Source organism: Hyla sarda, chromosome 4 (assembly GCF_029499605.1).
Source record: "Hyla sarda isolate aHylSar1 chromosome 4, aHylSar1.hap1, whole genome shotgun sequence".
Classification (NCBI taxonomy): Eukaryota; Metazoa; Chordata; class Amphibia; order Anura; family Hylidae; genus Hyla; species Hyla sarda.
In genome coordinates this window covers 25,984,318-26,002,437 of record NC_079192.1, presented here as the reverse complement: position 1 = coordinate 26,002,437, position 18,120 = coordinate 25,984,318, and the positions used below count along the sequence as shown (strand labels likewise).

The 18,120-nt window shown below is 42.4% G+C and overlaps 1 protein-coding gene across 1 annotated transcript in view; it reads left to right on the top strand.

Moving 5' to 3' along the window:
- The window catches only part of LOC130367331 (mucin-3B-like), a 53,880-nt gene extending 36,372 nt beyond the window's left edge, over window positions 1-17,508 (top strand). Inside the window, exons 6-11 of the mRNA XM_056569741.1 lie at window positions 3,836-3,898; window positions 4,139-4,304; window positions 7,242-7,403; window positions 14,178-14,284; window positions 15,740-15,813; window positions 16,819-17,508. Coding sequence (XP_056425716.1) covers window positions 3,836-3,898; window positions 4,139-4,304; window positions 7,242-7,403; window positions 14,178-14,284; window positions 15,740-15,813; window positions 16,819-16,854 — 608 coding nt within the window. The 3' untranslated portion in view covers window positions 16,855-17,508. The remainder of the gene's footprint in view (window positions 1-3,835; window positions 3,899-4,138; window positions 4,305-7,241; window positions 7,404-14,177; window positions 14,285-15,739; window positions 15,814-16,818) is intronic.
- The last annotated feature ends 612 nt before the right edge of the window (window positions 17,509-18,120 follow it).

Genomic DNA, 18,120 nt, shown 5'->3' with positions numbered 1-18,120 from the left:
CTGTATGGGGGTGCAACAATGGCAACCAGACATCCAAGTAACAACATGTTGAAAGAAGAAAAAGCCAGTGCACTCACCCGTTCAAATGGACTTCTGTTTATTCACAGTACATAATCGTACAACGTAATAGTCCTGAACAGTATCCCTGTGTGAAAGGTGCAGAGCAGGGTGTATCGCAGGCAGGGACGTTCACCGGAGCACGACGGTGCCGTTTCACGCCAGTGGGCGTTTCTTCAGGCGCCCTCGGTGACAACATCCTGCTGCAGGTACGTGACTTAAATACAGGTGAGTAACCATGGTAACCTGGTATACAAGAAATTATTTTTAGTACAAACATATAACCTGTTAAAACACTGTTACCTGCATGCTCATAGGAAGACGTTCAATTCATTTCTGTCATTGAAACATAATAAAAAGAAACTCGGACACTGTAGGTACACAAAGAGAGAAGAACTGGCTAGAACAGTCACAACCCAAAGGGAATTTCAAATGTCACAACTGCAACATATGTGAGCAAAATATGGCAGTTTCCAACATAAACATAGGAGGCAGAAACATTATTGTTAAAGGGGTACTCCGCCCCTAGACATCTTATCCCCTATCCAAAGGAGCATCGCTACGTCACGGCTCCGCCCCTTGTGATGTCACGGCCCGCCCCCGTCAATACAAGTCTATGGGAGGGGGCGTGGCGGTAGTCACACCCCCCTGCCATAGACTTGCATTAAGGGGACGGGCCGTGATATCATGAGGGGCGGAGCCATGACGTAACGCTGCTCCGGCCCCTGTATCGCCCGTCATTACGCACAGAGCGAACTCGCTCTGTGCAGTAATGATGGTGGGGTGCCGCAGCAGCGATCCCAGGCATCCCCAGCAGCGGGACCGCGGCGATCTAACATCTTATCCCCTATCCTTTGGATAGGGGATAAGATGCCAGGGGCGGAGTACCCCTTTAATGATTTGATAACATGTCAAACTAAATACGTGGTTTACTTGATGGTCTGCCCCTGTGGTTTGTTTTATGTTGGAAAGACAGAAAGAAAGTTGCAGATACGCATAAAAGAACATTTCAGGTCACTCAAAACTAAAATAGGAGCGCCCAAATTCATAACACATATGGAACAATTCCATGCGAATGACGCTAAGTGCGTCAAATTCGCAGGGATTGAGTGCGTTAAGTCCCACCCAAGAGGTGGAGATAGAAAGAAAGATCTGCTATGTCAGGAGGCCAGGTGGATCAGCAGTCTTGATGCCGTTGGTCCCCTGGGTTTCAATGACAGAAATGAATTGAATGTCTTCCTGTGAGCATGCAGGTAACAGTGTTTTAACAGGTTATATGTTTGTACTAAAAATACTTTCTTGTATACCGGGTTGCCATGGTTACTCACCTGTATTTCAGTCACGTACCTGCAGCAGGATGTTGTCAGCGAGGGCGCCTGAAGAAACGCCCACTGGCGTGAAACGGCACCGTCGTGCTCCGGTGAACGTCCCTGCCTGCGATACACCCTGCTCTGCACCTTCCACACAGGGATACTGTTCAGGACTATTACGTTGTACGATTATGTACTGTATACTAAAGAGAAATCCTCTGATGTCATGACCACAGTGCTCTCTGCTGACCTCTCCTGTCCATTTTAGGAACTGTCCAGAGCAGCATATGTTTGCTATGGGGATTTTCTCCTTCTCTGGACAAATCCTAAAATGGACAGCAGAGGTCAGCAGAGAGCACTGTGGTCATGATATCAGAGGAAATGCATTTCTTTTTTGGATTTCTCTTTAGCATACAGCCCCTAAAAAGTACTGGAAGGATTAAGATTTTTTAATAGAAGTGATTTACAGGAGTACCCCTTTAACCCCTTAAGGACACATGACGTACTGGAACGTCATGTGTCCACTCCCGATCTATAACGCGGGGCCACGGCGTGGCCCCGCGTCATAGCGGTTCGGGCCCGGCCTCTAACAACGGCCGGGACCCGTGGCTAATAGCACGCGGCATTGATCGCTGTGCCGCGCGCTATTAACCCTTTAGACGCGGCGTTCAAAGTTGAACGCCGCGTCTAAAGTGAAACCGAAAGCATGCCGGCTAGCTCAGTGGGCTGTTCGGGATAGCCGCGGTGAAATCGCGGCATCCCGAACAGCTGACAGGACAGCGGGAGGGCCCCTACCTGCCTCCTCGCTGTCCGATCGCCGAATGACTGCTCAGTGCCTGAGATCCAGGCATGAGCAGTCATGCGGCAGAATCATCGATCACTGGTTTCTTATGAGAAACCAGTGATCAATGTAAAAGATCAGTGTGTGCAGTGTAATATCCCCCTATGGGACCTATAACACTGCAAAAAAAAAGTGCAAAAAAAAAGTGAATAAACATCATTTAACCCCTTCCCTATTAAAAGTTTGAATCACCCCCCTTTTCCCATAAAAGAAAAAACACAGTGTAAATAAAAATAAAAATAAACATAAATGGTATCGCCGCGTGCGGAAATGTCCGAATTATAAAAATATATCGTTAATTAAACCGCACGGTCAATGGCGTGCGCGCAAAAAAATTCCAAAGTCCAAAATAGTGCATTTTTGGTCACTTTCTATATCATGAAAAAATGAATAAAAAGCGATCAATAAGTCCTATCAATGCAAAAATGATACCGTTAAAAACTTCAGATCACGGCGCAAAAAATGAGCCCTCATACCGCCCCATACACGGAAAAATAAAAAAGTTATAGGGGTCAGAAGATGACAATTTTAAACGTATACATTTTTCTGCATGAAGTTATGATTTTTTCCAGAAGTGCGACAAATTCAAACCTGTATAAGTAGGGTATCATTTTAATCGTATGGACCTACAGAATACATATGAGGTGTCATTTTTACCGAAAAATGTACTACGTAGAAACGGAAGCCCCCAAAATTTACAAAATGGCGTTTTTTTTTTTCAATTTTGTCTCACAATGATTTTTTTTCCCGTTTCACCGTAGATTTTTGGGCACAATGACTGACATCATTACAAAGTAGAATTGGTGGTGCAAAAAATAAGCCATCATATGGATTTTTAGGTGCAAAATTGAAAGAGTTATGATTTTTTAAAGGCAAGGAGCAAAAAACGAAAATGCAAAAACGGAAAAAACCCCGGTCCTTAAGGGGTTAAAGGGGTTATCCAGGAAAAAACTTTTTTTTTTATACACACACACACATATATATATATATATATATATATATATATATATATATATATATATATATATATATCAACTGGCTCCAGAAAGTTAAACAGATTTGTAAATTACTTCTATTAAAAAATCTTAATCCTTTCAGTACTTATGAGCTTCTGAAGTTTAGGTTGTTCTTTTCTGTCTAAGTAATCTCTGATGACACGAGTTTCGGGAACCGCCCAGTTTAGAAGAGGTTTGCTATGGGGATTTGCTTCTAAACTGGGCGTTTCCCGAGACAGGTGTCATCAGAGAACACTTAGACAGAAAAGAACAACCTTAACTTCAGAAGCTCATAAGTACTGAAAGGATTAAGATTTTTTAATAGAAGTAATTTACAAATCTGTTTAACTTTCTGGAACCAGTTGATATATATAAAAAAAGTTTTTTCCTGGATAACCCCTTTAACTTTGAAACATTTTTTAATAATAAAGCCAAATCCAGAGAAAGCTTAGATGTGGAACTTACTGTATTTTCATGTGTAAATCCATTTTCAATGAGAGAGACTCCAAATAGTGGAATCAGATCTCCATCTAGTGTATAAATACCAGGATCAGTGGCATCTAGCGCCAACTATCTGTCCTGGCAATAGAACGCCACCGCTTACGAATCTCTTTTTGTGTTTGTTCCCACAGGTAGTGGTTTTTGTTTTGATCCAGACTATGGAGATGTCACGGAGATAGAAATACCAAATACTGGTAAGGATATAGGGGGAGATTTATCAAGTTGCCCATAGCAACCAATCAGATCGCTGCTTTCAGTTTGCAGAGGCCTTGTTGAAAATGAAAGAAGCGATCTGATTGGTTGCTATGGGCAACTCAGCAACTTTTCCCCTGGACAGGTTTTGATAAATCTCCCCCGTAATGCCTGTGATTTTGGACTTTTGTGGTTCTTTTGTGGTTCGATCTAAACTTTTTCATTGCATCTTGTCTCAACAGATTATTGTGACAAAACAATTGATCCGGATTTTCGAGATTTTTTCACTCAAATTGTCACAGCTGAAGGTCTGACCTGCCTTTCACACTGCGATACATTATCTATGAAATACGTAAACTGTAGTGGCGGCCGATGTGTGATACAGAAGAAGGAAGGTCCACAGTGCTTGTAAGTGTGTAGGAGACATTGTAGACGCAGTCTTTTGCCTCCCGACCACGGGGACAGAGTATCGTGACGTCACAATTCTGCCTCCGTGTGACGTCGCGGCCCACCCCCTCAATGCAAGTCTATGGGAGGGGGCGTGACGGCCGTCACGCCCCCTCCCATAGACTTGCATTGAGGGGGTGGGGCGTGACGTCACACGGAGGCGGAGTCGCAACGTCCCGTGGTCGGGAGGCAAAAGGCTGTGAACCTCCAGCGCTTCCGGCAGTACTTACCGGTGGGTGCTGCATGCTAGATTGCGGTGGTCCCCAGTGGCGGGACCCCCGTGATCAGACATCTTATCCCCTATCCTTTGGGTAGGGGATAAGATGTCTTGGGGCTGGAGTTCCCCTTTAAATGGCCACTGTCATTATAAAAAACCTTTGGCGTGTCCTAGCGACATGTCAAAACTTTTGATTGGGGGGGTTCTGAGTGTTCAGACCTCTGCCAATGATAAGAATGAGCCGGAAGAAGTTTGCGCTCAAGGTGACACAGGCGGGGGGAGGCAGGGTGAGGAGCGCACAACAGTGCAGACTTTTACCAGCTTGTTTCCCTGATCGGCTGAAGTCTAAACACTCAGACCCCCGCTGATCAAAACTGCCCCCCCCCCCCCCCCCCCCCCCCGGCAGTGCAGCAAGCTTTATTACGTTTATTTATTTTTTTAAATCAACTGGTGCCAGAAAGTTAAACAGATTTGTAAATTACTTCTATTAAAAAATCTTACTCCTTCCAGTACTTATTAGCTGCTGAATACTACAGAGGGAATTCTTTTCTTTGTGAAACACAGAGCTCTCTGCTGACATTAGGACCACAGTGCTCTCTGGTGACACCTCTGTCCATTTTAGGAACTGTCCAGAGCACCATGTGTTCTATGGGGATTTTCTCCTACTCTGGACAGTTCTTAAAAGGGACAGAGGTGTCAGCAGAGAGCACTGTGGTCATGATGTCAGCAGAGAGCTCTGTGTTCCAAAAAGAAAACCATTTCCTCTGTAGTATTTAGCAGCTAATAAGTACTGGAAGGATTAAGATTTTTTTAATAGAAGTAATTTACAAATCTGTTCAACTTTCTGGCACCAGTTGAATAATAATAATAAAAAAAATTCCACCGGAGTACCCCTTTAAGATATTGAGACAAGAGCTGCCTGCGAAAGAAAAACCCCTAAATGAATAAAAAATCCATTTCAGGGCCTTAAAGGGGTACTCCGCCCCTAGACATCTTATCCCCTATCCAAAGGATAGGGCATAAGATGTCAGATCGCCGCGCTCCCCGCTGCTGGGGACCCCTGGGATCCCCGCTGAGGCACTGCGCTATCATTACAGCACAGAGCGAGTTCGCTCTGCACGTAATGATGGGCAGTACAGGGACCAGAGCATTGTTACGTCATGGCTCCGCCCCTTGTGATGTCACGGCCCGCCCCTTTCAAGACAAGTCTATGGGAGGGGGCGTGGCGGTCGTCACGCCCCCTCCCATAGACTTGCATTAAGGGGACAGGCCGTGATGTCACAAGGGGCGGCGCCATGACGTCACGCGGCTCCGTCCCCCGTGATTACGCACAGAGCGAACTCGCTCTGTACTGTAATGATAGGGGTCCCCTGCAGCGGGATCGTGGCGATCTGACATCTTATCCCCTATCCTTTGGATAGGGGATAAGATGTCTAGGGGCGGAGTACCCCTTTAAATTTTGTTGATTTGCAAAATTGTAAGGACCTCACTTAGCTGGTGGGAGGGTATCAAAAGTTGTTAACACAGATTTATACAATGTTGTACTTAGAGACAAAGCCTAGAGCAGTGTTTCTCAAGCGCGGTCCTCAAGCAACCGCAACAGGTCATGTTTTCAGGATTTCCTTAGTCTTTCACAGGTGCTATAAAGGGGTTATCCAGGAAAAAAAACCTTATATATATCAACTGGCTTCAGAAAGTTAAACAGATTTTAAATTACTTCTATTAAAAAATCTTAATCCTTCTCATAATTATCAGCTGCTGAAGTTGAGTTGTTCTTTTTCTGTCTGTCAACAGTGCTCTCTGCTGACATCTCTGCTTGTCTCGGGAACTGCACAGAGTAGAAGAGGTTTGCTATGGGGATTTGCTTCTACTCTGGACAGTTCCCGAGACACATGTCATCAGAGAGCACTTAGACAGAAGAATATTAATCCTTTCAGTACTTATGAGCTGCTGAAGTTGAGTTGTTCTTTTCTGCCTAAATGCTTTCTGAGGACACCTGTCTCGGGAACTGTCCAGAGTGAAAGCAAATCCCCATAGCAAACCTCTCCTACTCTGTGCAGTTCCCGAGACAAGCAGAGATGTCAGCAGAGAGCACTGTTGTCAGACAGAAAATAACAACTCAACTTCAACAGCTGATAATTATTGGAAGAATTAAGATTTTTTTTAATAGAAGTAATTTACAAATCTGTTTAACTTTCTGGAGCCAGTTGATATATAAAAAAAAAAATGTATATATTTTTTCCTGGATAACCCCTATAACTGTGGTGATGCCTGATGCCCCGACCATAATTATATCACCTGTGAAAAACGAAATCCAGAAAACAGGACCTGTTGGGGGTGCTTGAGGACCGTGCTTGAGAAACACTGGCCTAGAGGAAGGTCATACAACATTCCGGACCAGACTGGAACTTAAGAATTGGCTATGTGGTCACATAGGGGGAGATTTATCAAAACCTGTGCAGAGGAAGAGTGGTGCAGTTGCCCATAGCAACCAATCAGATTGCTTCTTTCATTTTCCACAGGCCTCTAAAGAGGCCTGTGGAAAATGAAAAAGCAATCTGATTGGTTGCTATGGGCAACTGCACCACTCTTCCTCTGCACAGGTTTTGATAAATCTCCCCCATAGAGTATTCAAAAGTTCAAGATACAGTTGCATAAATGTCCTATTTGTCTCCGTACAGTTGTCCAAGGACAGATCTCTACATGTACACAGGCTCTAGGTGCACGGGAAAAATACTAAAAGCAGGACTTTATGGAGGCATCGGAGCGGCCATTGGTGTCCTCGTAATTATTGTTGCCACTGTGGGATTCCTCTTATTCAAATCAAAGAAGACGACAAATTGGTGAGATCTGCTAAGGAATACCTTACTTATCTAAGGGGAGACCTACTGTTCAAGAGGGAGAAGACATGATTGTAGAAAAGTCTTACATCCTCGGTGGACTGTAGAAACTCCTTTGTTTTTTTGGAATTTTTTATCAATTCTAATGAATAGCAATACTATATATAGCTCACAACTAGCTGATTATGGGAGGTATGAGTTCCGATGCGCCCAATGATCTCAAGAATGGTGACACCAGTCCCTGTTAGATTCATTCTCTATGGGAGCCTCAGAAACAGCATACGTTTGTTTCCGACAGCCTCCATAGAGATTCAGAAAACAGCTGTAGTCTGTATAGAGGCAGGAGGAGTCCCTGACACTCCATTCTACAGTACTAAGGTATTTAAAGGGGTACTCCGGCGCTAAGACATCTTATCCCCTATCCAAAGGATAGGGGATAATAAGATGCCTGATCGTGGGGGTCCTGCAGCTGGGGACCCCCGTGATCTTCCACGCCGCACCCCAATAGAATCCGCCCCCGGAGCGTTACTGTCGATCATGGGGACGGAGCATAGTGACGTCACGGCTCGGCCCCCCGTTTGACGTCACGCTCCGCCCCCTCAATGCAAGCCTATGGAGGGGGCGTGACAGCTGGCACGCCCCCTCCATAGGCTTGCATTGAGGGGGTGGAGCTTGACATCACACGGGGGCGGAGCCGTGACATCACTATGCTCCATCACCATGATTGCTAGTAATCAGACCTGGAGCGAGCACGCCCCTAGGGCTGATTCTAACGGGGTGTGGCGTGGAAGATCACGGGGGTCCCCAGCGGCGGACCCCCACGATCAGGCATCTTATCCCCTATACTTTGGATAGGGGATAAGATGTCTTAGCGCCAGAGTACCCCTTTAACATGTTTCTAAATTGGCCCTTCATATGGTGTCACAATACAGAGATATTCTCTCAAGAAGCAATGGCCCTGATTTACTAAGAGTGTTGTGTAGGTTACATTTTCCACGGTATTTACTAAGCTTTCCCTACATTTCGCACTTTTCCCTCAGCTCAAATCCACCACATATTAGCCCTGATTTACTAAGAGTGTGGGGTTATTTTCAGAGTGTTATTTTTTTCCCCAACTATTTTTTCTCATAAAGCAAATAAATAGAGCAAAGTAACTCTGCACCAGGACGTAACTTTACATTCATGGTCGTTAATGGATTAATAAACAAAAAGCAATAAAAAAAAAAAAATTTTAAAAAAAGAGGAAATGAAGGCCAAGATTTAAGAGAAATTATTTAAGAGAAATTCTAAAAAGACAAATAAGAAAAATGTGATATAAAAATCTACTAAGGGGACAAAGTAACAGGATTTAAAAAAATAAATAAAAAAACACACTTTTTAACAGATTCCCCAAACCTCAAGGCAGTTGGGTTTTCAAGTTCAGTAATTCTCAACTTTTCTGGTAGGTTTTTAAAGGGGTTATCCAGGAAAAAACTTTTTTTTATATATATATCAACTGGCTCTAGAATGCTAAACATATTTGTAAATGACTTCTATTAAAAAAATCTTAATCCTTTCAGTACTTATGAGCTTCTGAAGTTAAGGTTATTCTTTTCTGTCTAAGTGCTCTCTTTAGAAGGGGGTTTAGAAGCAAATCCCCATAGCAAACCTCTTCTAAACTGGGCGGTTCCCGAGACAGGTGTCATCAGAGAGCACTTAGACAGAAAAGAACTACCTTAACTTCAGAAGCTCATAAGTACTGAATGGATTAAGATTTTTTAATATAAGTAATTTACAAGTCTATTTAACTTTCTGGAGCCAGTTGATATATATATAAAAAAAAAAGTGTTTTCCTTGATAACCCCTTTAAATACAGCTGTCGGGTTTTCAGGAAAATGTCGGGAACACGCCCCTAATTATGAAAACCCTGCCCCTTTAGTCGTATAAAAAAAAAATACTCAGAGTAATTGGAAAACGGTTGAGTTTTTACCAGTAAAATGTGTCGCACAAAGGCCCTCATTTACTAAGAGTGGAGTGTTTATTCTGGAGCAATTTCAATATCACTCATCTTTTTTTTCAGGCTTATTTACTATTCTGTCGCACATTTAGTTTTTTTTTCTGTCGCACGGTTTTTGTGTCGAACATTTTTTTTGTGTTGTACGTTTTTTTGTGTCGCACTAGTCAATTGTGTCGCACAAACTCCGAGCTAAAGATATTAGTTGTGTGAGTCAAAATGGTTTAGACTTTGTTTAAAAATGTTTCCATGGATCAAAAGTATTCATGTGTTATAATTTTTCAAACATTACAGCAATTCCCCTTGTTTATCAGCTTGGGTGTTACCGTATTTTTCACCGTATAAGACGCACTTTTTCTTCCCCAAAACTGGGGGGGGGGGGGGAAGTTGGTGCGTCATAAACGGCAAATACACATTAAAACCCTGTCCTATCGCGGCGGTTCCTGCGGCCATCAACTGCCGGGACCCGCGGCTAATACAGGAAATCACCGATCGCGGTGATGCCCTGTATTAACCCTTCAGACCTGGCGATCAAAGCTGACCGCCGCGTCTGAAGCGAAAGTGACACTAACCCGGCTGCTCAGTCTGGCTGTTCGGGACCGCCGCGGTGAAATTGCGGTGTCCCGAACAGCTTACAGGACACCGGGAGGGACCTTACCTGCCTCCTCGGTGTCTGCTCCGTGCCGAGATCCCCTGCATGGCCGGCGCTCTCCTTCGACATCATCACGTCGTTCGTCATTCAATAGGAGCGGCGTGTGTAGCGACGTGATAGCGGCGACGGAGAATACCGGGCAGCAGAGACGTTTCGGATCGACGGGGACACCCCGGGGACGCGGCGACAGCGATGGAGGGCGATATCCAGGGCAGCGATGGCAGGTCCGGAGCGGCGGGGACACTGAGTATTACCTCCTATACCAGTGGTCTTCAACCTGTGGACCTCCAGATGTTGCAAAACTACAACTCCCGGCCATTGGCTGTCCGGGTATGCTGGGAGTTGTAGTTTTGCAACATCTGGAGGTCCGCAGGTTGAAGATTACTGTCCTATACTTTACATTGTATTTGGTTCAGAATCTTTTTTTTCTAGATTTTCATCCTTTAAAATTGGGTGCGTCTTATATGCCGGAGCGTCTTATATGGCGAAAAATACGGTAAATTGACTTAAACCTAATATTGCAAATGTGTTAAAAAAAAAAAAAAAAACATTTACTATCACAAAAGCGTTCAGTATTTTATTCATAAAAGTGTTGAACTGTACAAAATGTTTTCCAGTTATAAACCAAGTTACTTTCACACAAAACACAATGGTGAACAGTCCCTTGTTAGAAATCCCTCCATTTTTTGAATATCACTCGTCCTCTTGGCTGTCGGTTATTGTGTGCGGCAAACTCACGCTTTTTCTGGAGTGATTTTTAAAGTACTCCGAGAATTTTCAGCTTTTTTTCGGGAACATGCCCATTTTTGGTTTAACCACGCCCATTTCAGAGTAAAAAAAAAAACACCAAGTGTTTTCAAAAGTGTAGGTTGTGCGTTGTAAAATTTGGGCGCAGAAACAGTCGCACGGATGGTGCGACAAAAATGTAGTCGCGTAAACCGAGAAAAAAAGTCGGTTGGACTTTAGTAAATCAGGGCCAAAGTGTCTCAGAGGACGGGCAACACAAATTGTGTCACATAAATTGATAAAAAGAGTCGGGATCACGTTAGTAAATCAGGGCTATTCTGTGGAAACTTAGTAAATATGTAGGGTTTTTGTGAAAAGGTCTGGGACACTCCCCTTTTTTACTGTGGTCACGCCCCTTTTTCGGGTTTTCTCAGTAAAATGGAGAGTTAGTCAGGTTTTTTCAATTCTGGTGTAGACAGAATTTCTGGTGCACAACCCGACAAAACTGTACACCAGGGCCATTGCCTTTAAAGGGGTACTCCGGTGCTTAGACATCTTATCCCCTATCCAAAGGATAGGGGATAAGATGCCTGATCGCGGGAGTCCCGCCACTGGGGATCCCCGTGATTTTGTACGCGGCACCCCGTTTGTAATCAGTCCCCGGAGCGTGTTCGTTCCAGGTCTGATTACCGGCGACCACAGGGCCGACGGTGTGTGACGTCACGCTCCGCCCCTCAATGCAAGCCTACGGGAGGGGGGCGTGATAGCTGATTAAAAACGGGGTGCCGCGTGCAAGATCACGAGGGTCCCCAGCGGCAGGACTCCCGCGATCAGGCATCTTATCCCCTATCCTTTGGATAGGGGATAAGATGTCTAAGCACTGGAGTACCCCTTTAAGGGAAAAATCTCTCTGTAATTCCACCTACTATGAAGTTGGAAAACACTGGACTATTTTGTTGCCTCTATGTGCTTTTGGCCAGAATTAAAAAATGTATGCCACATGATGGTATATGTATATATATGTATATATATATATATATATATATATATATATATATATATATATATACAGTATATGCAGAATTTTTTTTAGAAACAGCTAAAATAATGAATGCTCATCAAATAATACCAAAATAAAATATTAGTAATAATCATAAAAATAATAAAAAAATATGTTGAATACAAATAAACTAAATAAATAATAATACTTGCAATAATAGTAATAATAATAATGAAAGATAAATAAGATTAAATATCTTAATTAAATATAAATAGATGTATTAATAAAATAATAAGAATAACATTAGTCTGTGGGGAAGATTATGACAATACAAATGTACAATAACTAAATGTAAGCGCTAATACATAAATAAGAGGAAATATAATTAAATAATCAGTAGAAATGGTAGGAAACAGCTAAAATAATGAATGCTCATAAAATAATACCAAAATAAAATATTAATAATAATAATAATAATAAAAAAATATGTTGAATACAAATAAACCAAATAAATAATAATACTTGCAATAATAGTAATAATAATAATAATAATAATGAAAGATAAATAAGATTAAATATCATAATTAAATATAAGTAGATGTATTAATAAAATAATAAGAATAACATTATTCTGTTGGGCAGATTATGATAATACAAATATACAAGAACTAAATGTAAGCACTAATACATACATAAAAGGAAACATACCGTATTTATCGGCGTATAACACGCACTTTTTAGGCTAAAATTTTTTGCCTAAAGTCTATGTGCGTGTTATATGCCAATACACCCCCAGGAAAGCCAGGGGGAGAGAGGCCGTCGCTGCCCGCTTCTCTCCCCCTGCCTTTCCTGGGGTCTAGAGCCCTGCTGCCGGCCCTTCTCTCCCCCTGGCTATCGGCGCCGCTGCCCGTTCTGTCCCCCTGACTATCGGTGCCGGCGCCCCATTGCCGGCGCCGATAACCAGGGGGAGAGAAGGGGCAGCGGCACCCATTGCCGGCGCCACTGCCCCGTTGCCTCCCCCATCCCCGGTGGCATAATTACCTGTTACAGGTAATTATGCCACCGGGGATGGGGGGAGGCAACGGGGCAGCGACGCCGGCAATGGGTGCCGCTGCCCCTTCTCTCCCCCTGGCTGTCGGCGCCGCTTCTCTCCCCCTGACTATTGACGCCGGCAATGGGGCGCCGGCACCGATAGTCAGGGGGACAGAACGGGCAGCGGCGCCGATAGCCAGTGGGAGAGAAGGGCCGGCAGCAGGGCTCTAGACCCCAGGAAAGGCAGGGGGAGAGAAGCGGGCAGCGACGGCCTCTCTCCCCCTGCCTTTCCTGGGGGTGTATCGGGGTATACACGCGCACACACGCTCCCTCATTTTACCATGGTTATTTGGGTAAAAAACTTTTTTTACCCAAATATCCATGGTAAAATGAGGGTGCGTGTTATAGGCCGGTGCGTGGTATACCCCGATAAATACGGTAATTAAATAATTAGTACAAATGGTAGGAAACAGCTAAAATAATGAATGCTCATAAAATAATACCAAAATAAAATATTAATAATAATAATAATAATAATAAAAAAATATGTTGAATACAAATAAACCATATAAATAATAATACTTGCAATAATAGTAATAATAATAATCATAATAATAATAATAATAATGAAAGATAAATAAGATTAAATATCATAATTAAATATAAATAGATGTATTAATAAAATAATAAGAATAACATTAGTCTATGGGGCAGATTATGATAATACAAATATACAATAACTAAATGTAAGCGCTAATACATACATAAGAGGAAATATAATTAAATAATCAGTACAAACGGTAGGAGTGAACTGGCACTACTTGATAGAGTCTTTCACGGAGTAATATAGACATGGAGACTATGCTACACCAGCGGAAGGCTGTGATATGCACTTGTGGAGGCGCTGACCTATACAGTCCAATTTTTAGGCATTGCTTTCATAAGAAAAGAAACTGTGGCACTCATCAATCTTCTTACATGTGCTTTATTGAAAACTTAACGGGGGGGTACATACTTGCAGGTGCAGTGGAGGAGTGACACATGTTTCACGCTAACAGCGCATCGTCTGGCTCTGAGCCAGACGATGCGCTGTTAGCGTGAAACATGTGTTTGCAATAAAGCACATGTAAGAAGATTGGTGAGTGCCACCTTTTCTTTATTTATGAAAGCAATAATTAAATAAAAATAATAACAAATGTATTAATAATATAAAAAAAAAGAGTAACATTATTATGTGGGGCAGGTTTAAATAATAATATAAATATCTAAAGGTAAGAATTAATACATAAAAAAGAGGAAATAAACTGCAGGTAAGTGTAGAACGATTTTATGGCTTTTTAATTACTTGGTTAACCCCTATATTTCCATTTTTAGGGACACTGATAATGACAATAATAAATGGTACGAAGATTCAGAAGAAGAATGGGACGTTAACCATGGAATAACTAACCTGGGGTCGCAGGGAGAATATATTGAGGACGGTGTGTATAATACAACGCCAATAATGTATCGGGATATATAGGGTGCCATATTGCAGGTTAAATCTGGGGCACTGCTATGGGGATAGTAGATTACATTATATGCTCAGTCTAGGGCACTATCATGGGATCAACTTATTTTACATACTTGTCAAAAGTACTGTTTAAAGGGGTACTCCGGTGGGAAACTTTTTTTCATTAAATCAACTGGTGCCAGAAAGTTAAACAGATTTGTAAATCCCTTCTATTAAAAAAATCTTAATCCTTCCAGTACTTATTTGCTGCTGAATACTACAGAGGACATTCTTTTCTTTTTGGAACACAGTGCCCTCTGCTGACATCACGAGCACAGTGCTCTCTGCTGACATCTCTGTCCATTTTAGGAACTGTCCAGAGCAGCATATGTTTGCTATGGGGATTTTTTCTTAAAATGGACAGAGATATCAGCAGAGAGCACTGTGCTCGTGATGTCAGCAGAGAGCACTGTGTTCCAAAAAGAAAAGAATTTCCTTAGTATTCAGCAGCTAATAAGTACTGGAAGGACTAAGATTTTTTAATAGAAGTCATGTATAAATCTGTTTAACTTTCTGCCACCAGTTGATTTTACAAAAAAAAAAAAAGTTTTCCACAGGATTACCCCTTTAACTTGGTGTCATTCTGTCAGCTATATGACAGGATAAGGTTGCATTGAAAGGCGAGTTGCTAACCATTTTGGAGATGTTACCGAATTTACTGTGTCTGGGCTTAAATATGTCCTAGGATTTACTAGTTGGTCAGACACCCCCCCCCCCCCCTGCGATCTCCTGTATGAGGCCCTGCTACTTACCAGTCCCCAAAGAGCTCCTGCCCCCACCTTTAGAGACGCACTTGTGTGTCGACCAGCTGGAGTTTCAGCCGGTGATTGGCTGTGCGGGCTGTCAGCCCTTTATGAAATAAAGTTCCTGCCCATTTTACAATTAAATAGAGAGTGCACATAGTCAGCCAACTAATAAAAGCCTTTTATCTTAGGAATAGAGGGGCATAGCAACAATATAAATACAACATTAGAATCAGGGCATCAGAGGCTGTAAAATGGAAGAAAATACATATGTTTTACAATGACCATCGTTCCGCTTTAAAGGGGTACTCCGCTGCTCAGCGTTTGGAACTTGTGGAGCCGTGAGCTCGTGACATCATAGCCTCGCCCCCTCACAATATCATGCTCCACCCATCAATGCAAGTCTATGGGAGAGGGCGTGACAGCAGTCACGCCCCCCTCCCATACACTTGCATTGAGGGGGAAGGGTGAGACATCATGAGGGCGTGGCTATGACATCACGAGCTCCCGGTACCGTTCGGAACAGTTCGTTCCAAACGCTGAGCAGCAGAGTATCCCTTTAAGATGAAAGGCATATGTGATGAAGCCTTGTACTTCTTCTGCTCTTTATACCTCACTATTTTTTTTCTTCAACTCTTCAGGATCGTCTGGAAGCAGTCAGTCCAATAAGGAGAAATTCAGGCCTAGACTGGAAAACGTAGACACAACAGTTAAGGTACCTGTACATACTTTATTTTACCCATCTATCCCAACCTATTTACTAATGTAGCGAATCTATAACAGGGAAGTTGTTATATATGGAGTATAATACAGGATATAACTCAGGATCAGTACAGGATAAATAATGTAATGCATATACACAGTGACCCCACCAGCAGAATAGTGAGTGCAGCTCTGGAGTATAATACAGGATATACTCAGGATCAGTACAGGATAAGTAATGTAATGTATGTACACAGTGACCTCACCAGCAGAATAGTGAGTACAGCTCAGGGGTATAATACAGGATGTAACTCAGGATCAGTACAGGATAAGTAATGTAATGTACGTACACAGTGACCCCACCAGCAGAATAGTGAGTACAGTTCTGGAGTATAATACAGGATATAACTCAGGATTAGTACAGGATAAGTAATGTAATGTATGTACACAATGACCTCACCAGCAGAATAGTGAGTACAGCTCTGGAGTATACTACAGGATATAACTCAGGATCAGTACAGGATAAGTAATGTAATGTATGTACACAGTGACCTCACCAGCAAAATAGTGAGGTCAGCTCTGGAGTATAATACAGGATATAACTCAGGATCAGTACAGGACAAGTAATGTAATGTATGTACACAGTGACCTCACCAGCAGAATAGTGAGTGCAGCTCTGGAGTATAATACAGGATATAACTCAGGATCAGTATTTAATATATGTATTGTATTTACATAGTGACACAACTTAAGTAGAATATTTTAAGGGTGTGCTTATAGACCTTATATCACTTATATTCTGAACATTATTCAATACACATGCTATGACTATATTGAGGCTTCTACATCACTTATAAGTGTGATGATCGCATTGTTCTGGTGAATGAGAAAATCTTTTATTTTCTCATTTGTGCCATGCTGAATGTCACCATTTAGGATATCTTGCATCAAAGCAGTAGACATTTCTTCTACCATTCTGGTTGTCTCCTCTAATGTCATAAGTGTTATATTTCTATAGGTTAAAATTCAGAGGCCTGAAGTCACTTTTGTATAAAATATCAACACAACCCACAAGAAGTTACCGCGGACCATATGGGAATAAGGACACATCACCCTGGACTGAAAAACCTAGAAATGAATATTAGGTCTTGGTATCAGTTGGCGAAGCCTCAACCGGTTATTGCAACAGGGAAGAGTCCATAAAATACAACAAAAATACTTCTTGGCCAATGACTTCATCATAACAGGATCAGCAATCCAACCAGATCTACCTACAACTGAACAACTGTGTTGAATTTTTTTTAAACCTTAAAATGTGTGTAAAATTCTAACATTTTTGAATAAGACTCATTTTGTGCAAACAATTAAGACATTGTCACTTTTGTGAGTCAATGTGGAAGCAACTCAAGCTACACCACAGCAACAGGTAGGGAGCGTATGGGGGTGCATTGTAACATCGGCATCGTATTCTTATCGTAAAATGCCGGTTTATGGTGAATCTTCCCCCATATCTTTCTTTCTGACTTAAGAATACTGGATATTCTCACTTACTGTGGTGGATCATACAGAGTACGGCACAGCCCATATGTATTAAGACAAAGACAAAGGTATTCGGTGGCTTTGTGTTCTTCATGTTACTTTCAGCTTATTTATAATTATTTTTTTACCAAACTTTACCAAAATTGTATATAATTTTCTAAATATGAATGTGAACTATTAAATTATTATTCTTAAAAAAAAAAAAAAAAATTTGCTTTGGTTATTAATTTGTCCATCTCTAGACATCTTATCCCCTATCCAAAGGTTAGCTGATAAGATGTCTGATCGTGGGGGTCCCGCCGCTGGTGACCCCCGCAATCTCGGCTGTGGCACCCCAGACATCTGGTGGACTGAGCAAACTTCACTCCATGCCGGATGACTGGCAATGCGGGGCAGAGGCTCGTGACGTCACAGCCATGCCCCCTCAATGCAAGTCTATGGGAGGGGGCGCCACGCCCCCTCCCATAGACTTGCATTGAGGGGGCAAGGCGGTGACGTCACAAGCCTCTGGCGCTGCACCTGACGCTCTAAACGAACGGTCCCCAGCTGCGGGACCCCCGTGATCAGACATCTTATCCCCTATCCTTTGGATAAGATGTCTAGGGACAGAGTACCCCTTTAAAAGGGTGAAGGAAACTCTGTATAGCATCGATATGGAGCACAGTCAAGTCATATAAGAAGAATGATAACTGAAGGCATGGCATTTAATAGAACCAATCAAAAAATATTATGTTATGATTTAAAAATGCTTAAACTGTGACATCTCATCAATTCTAGTTGC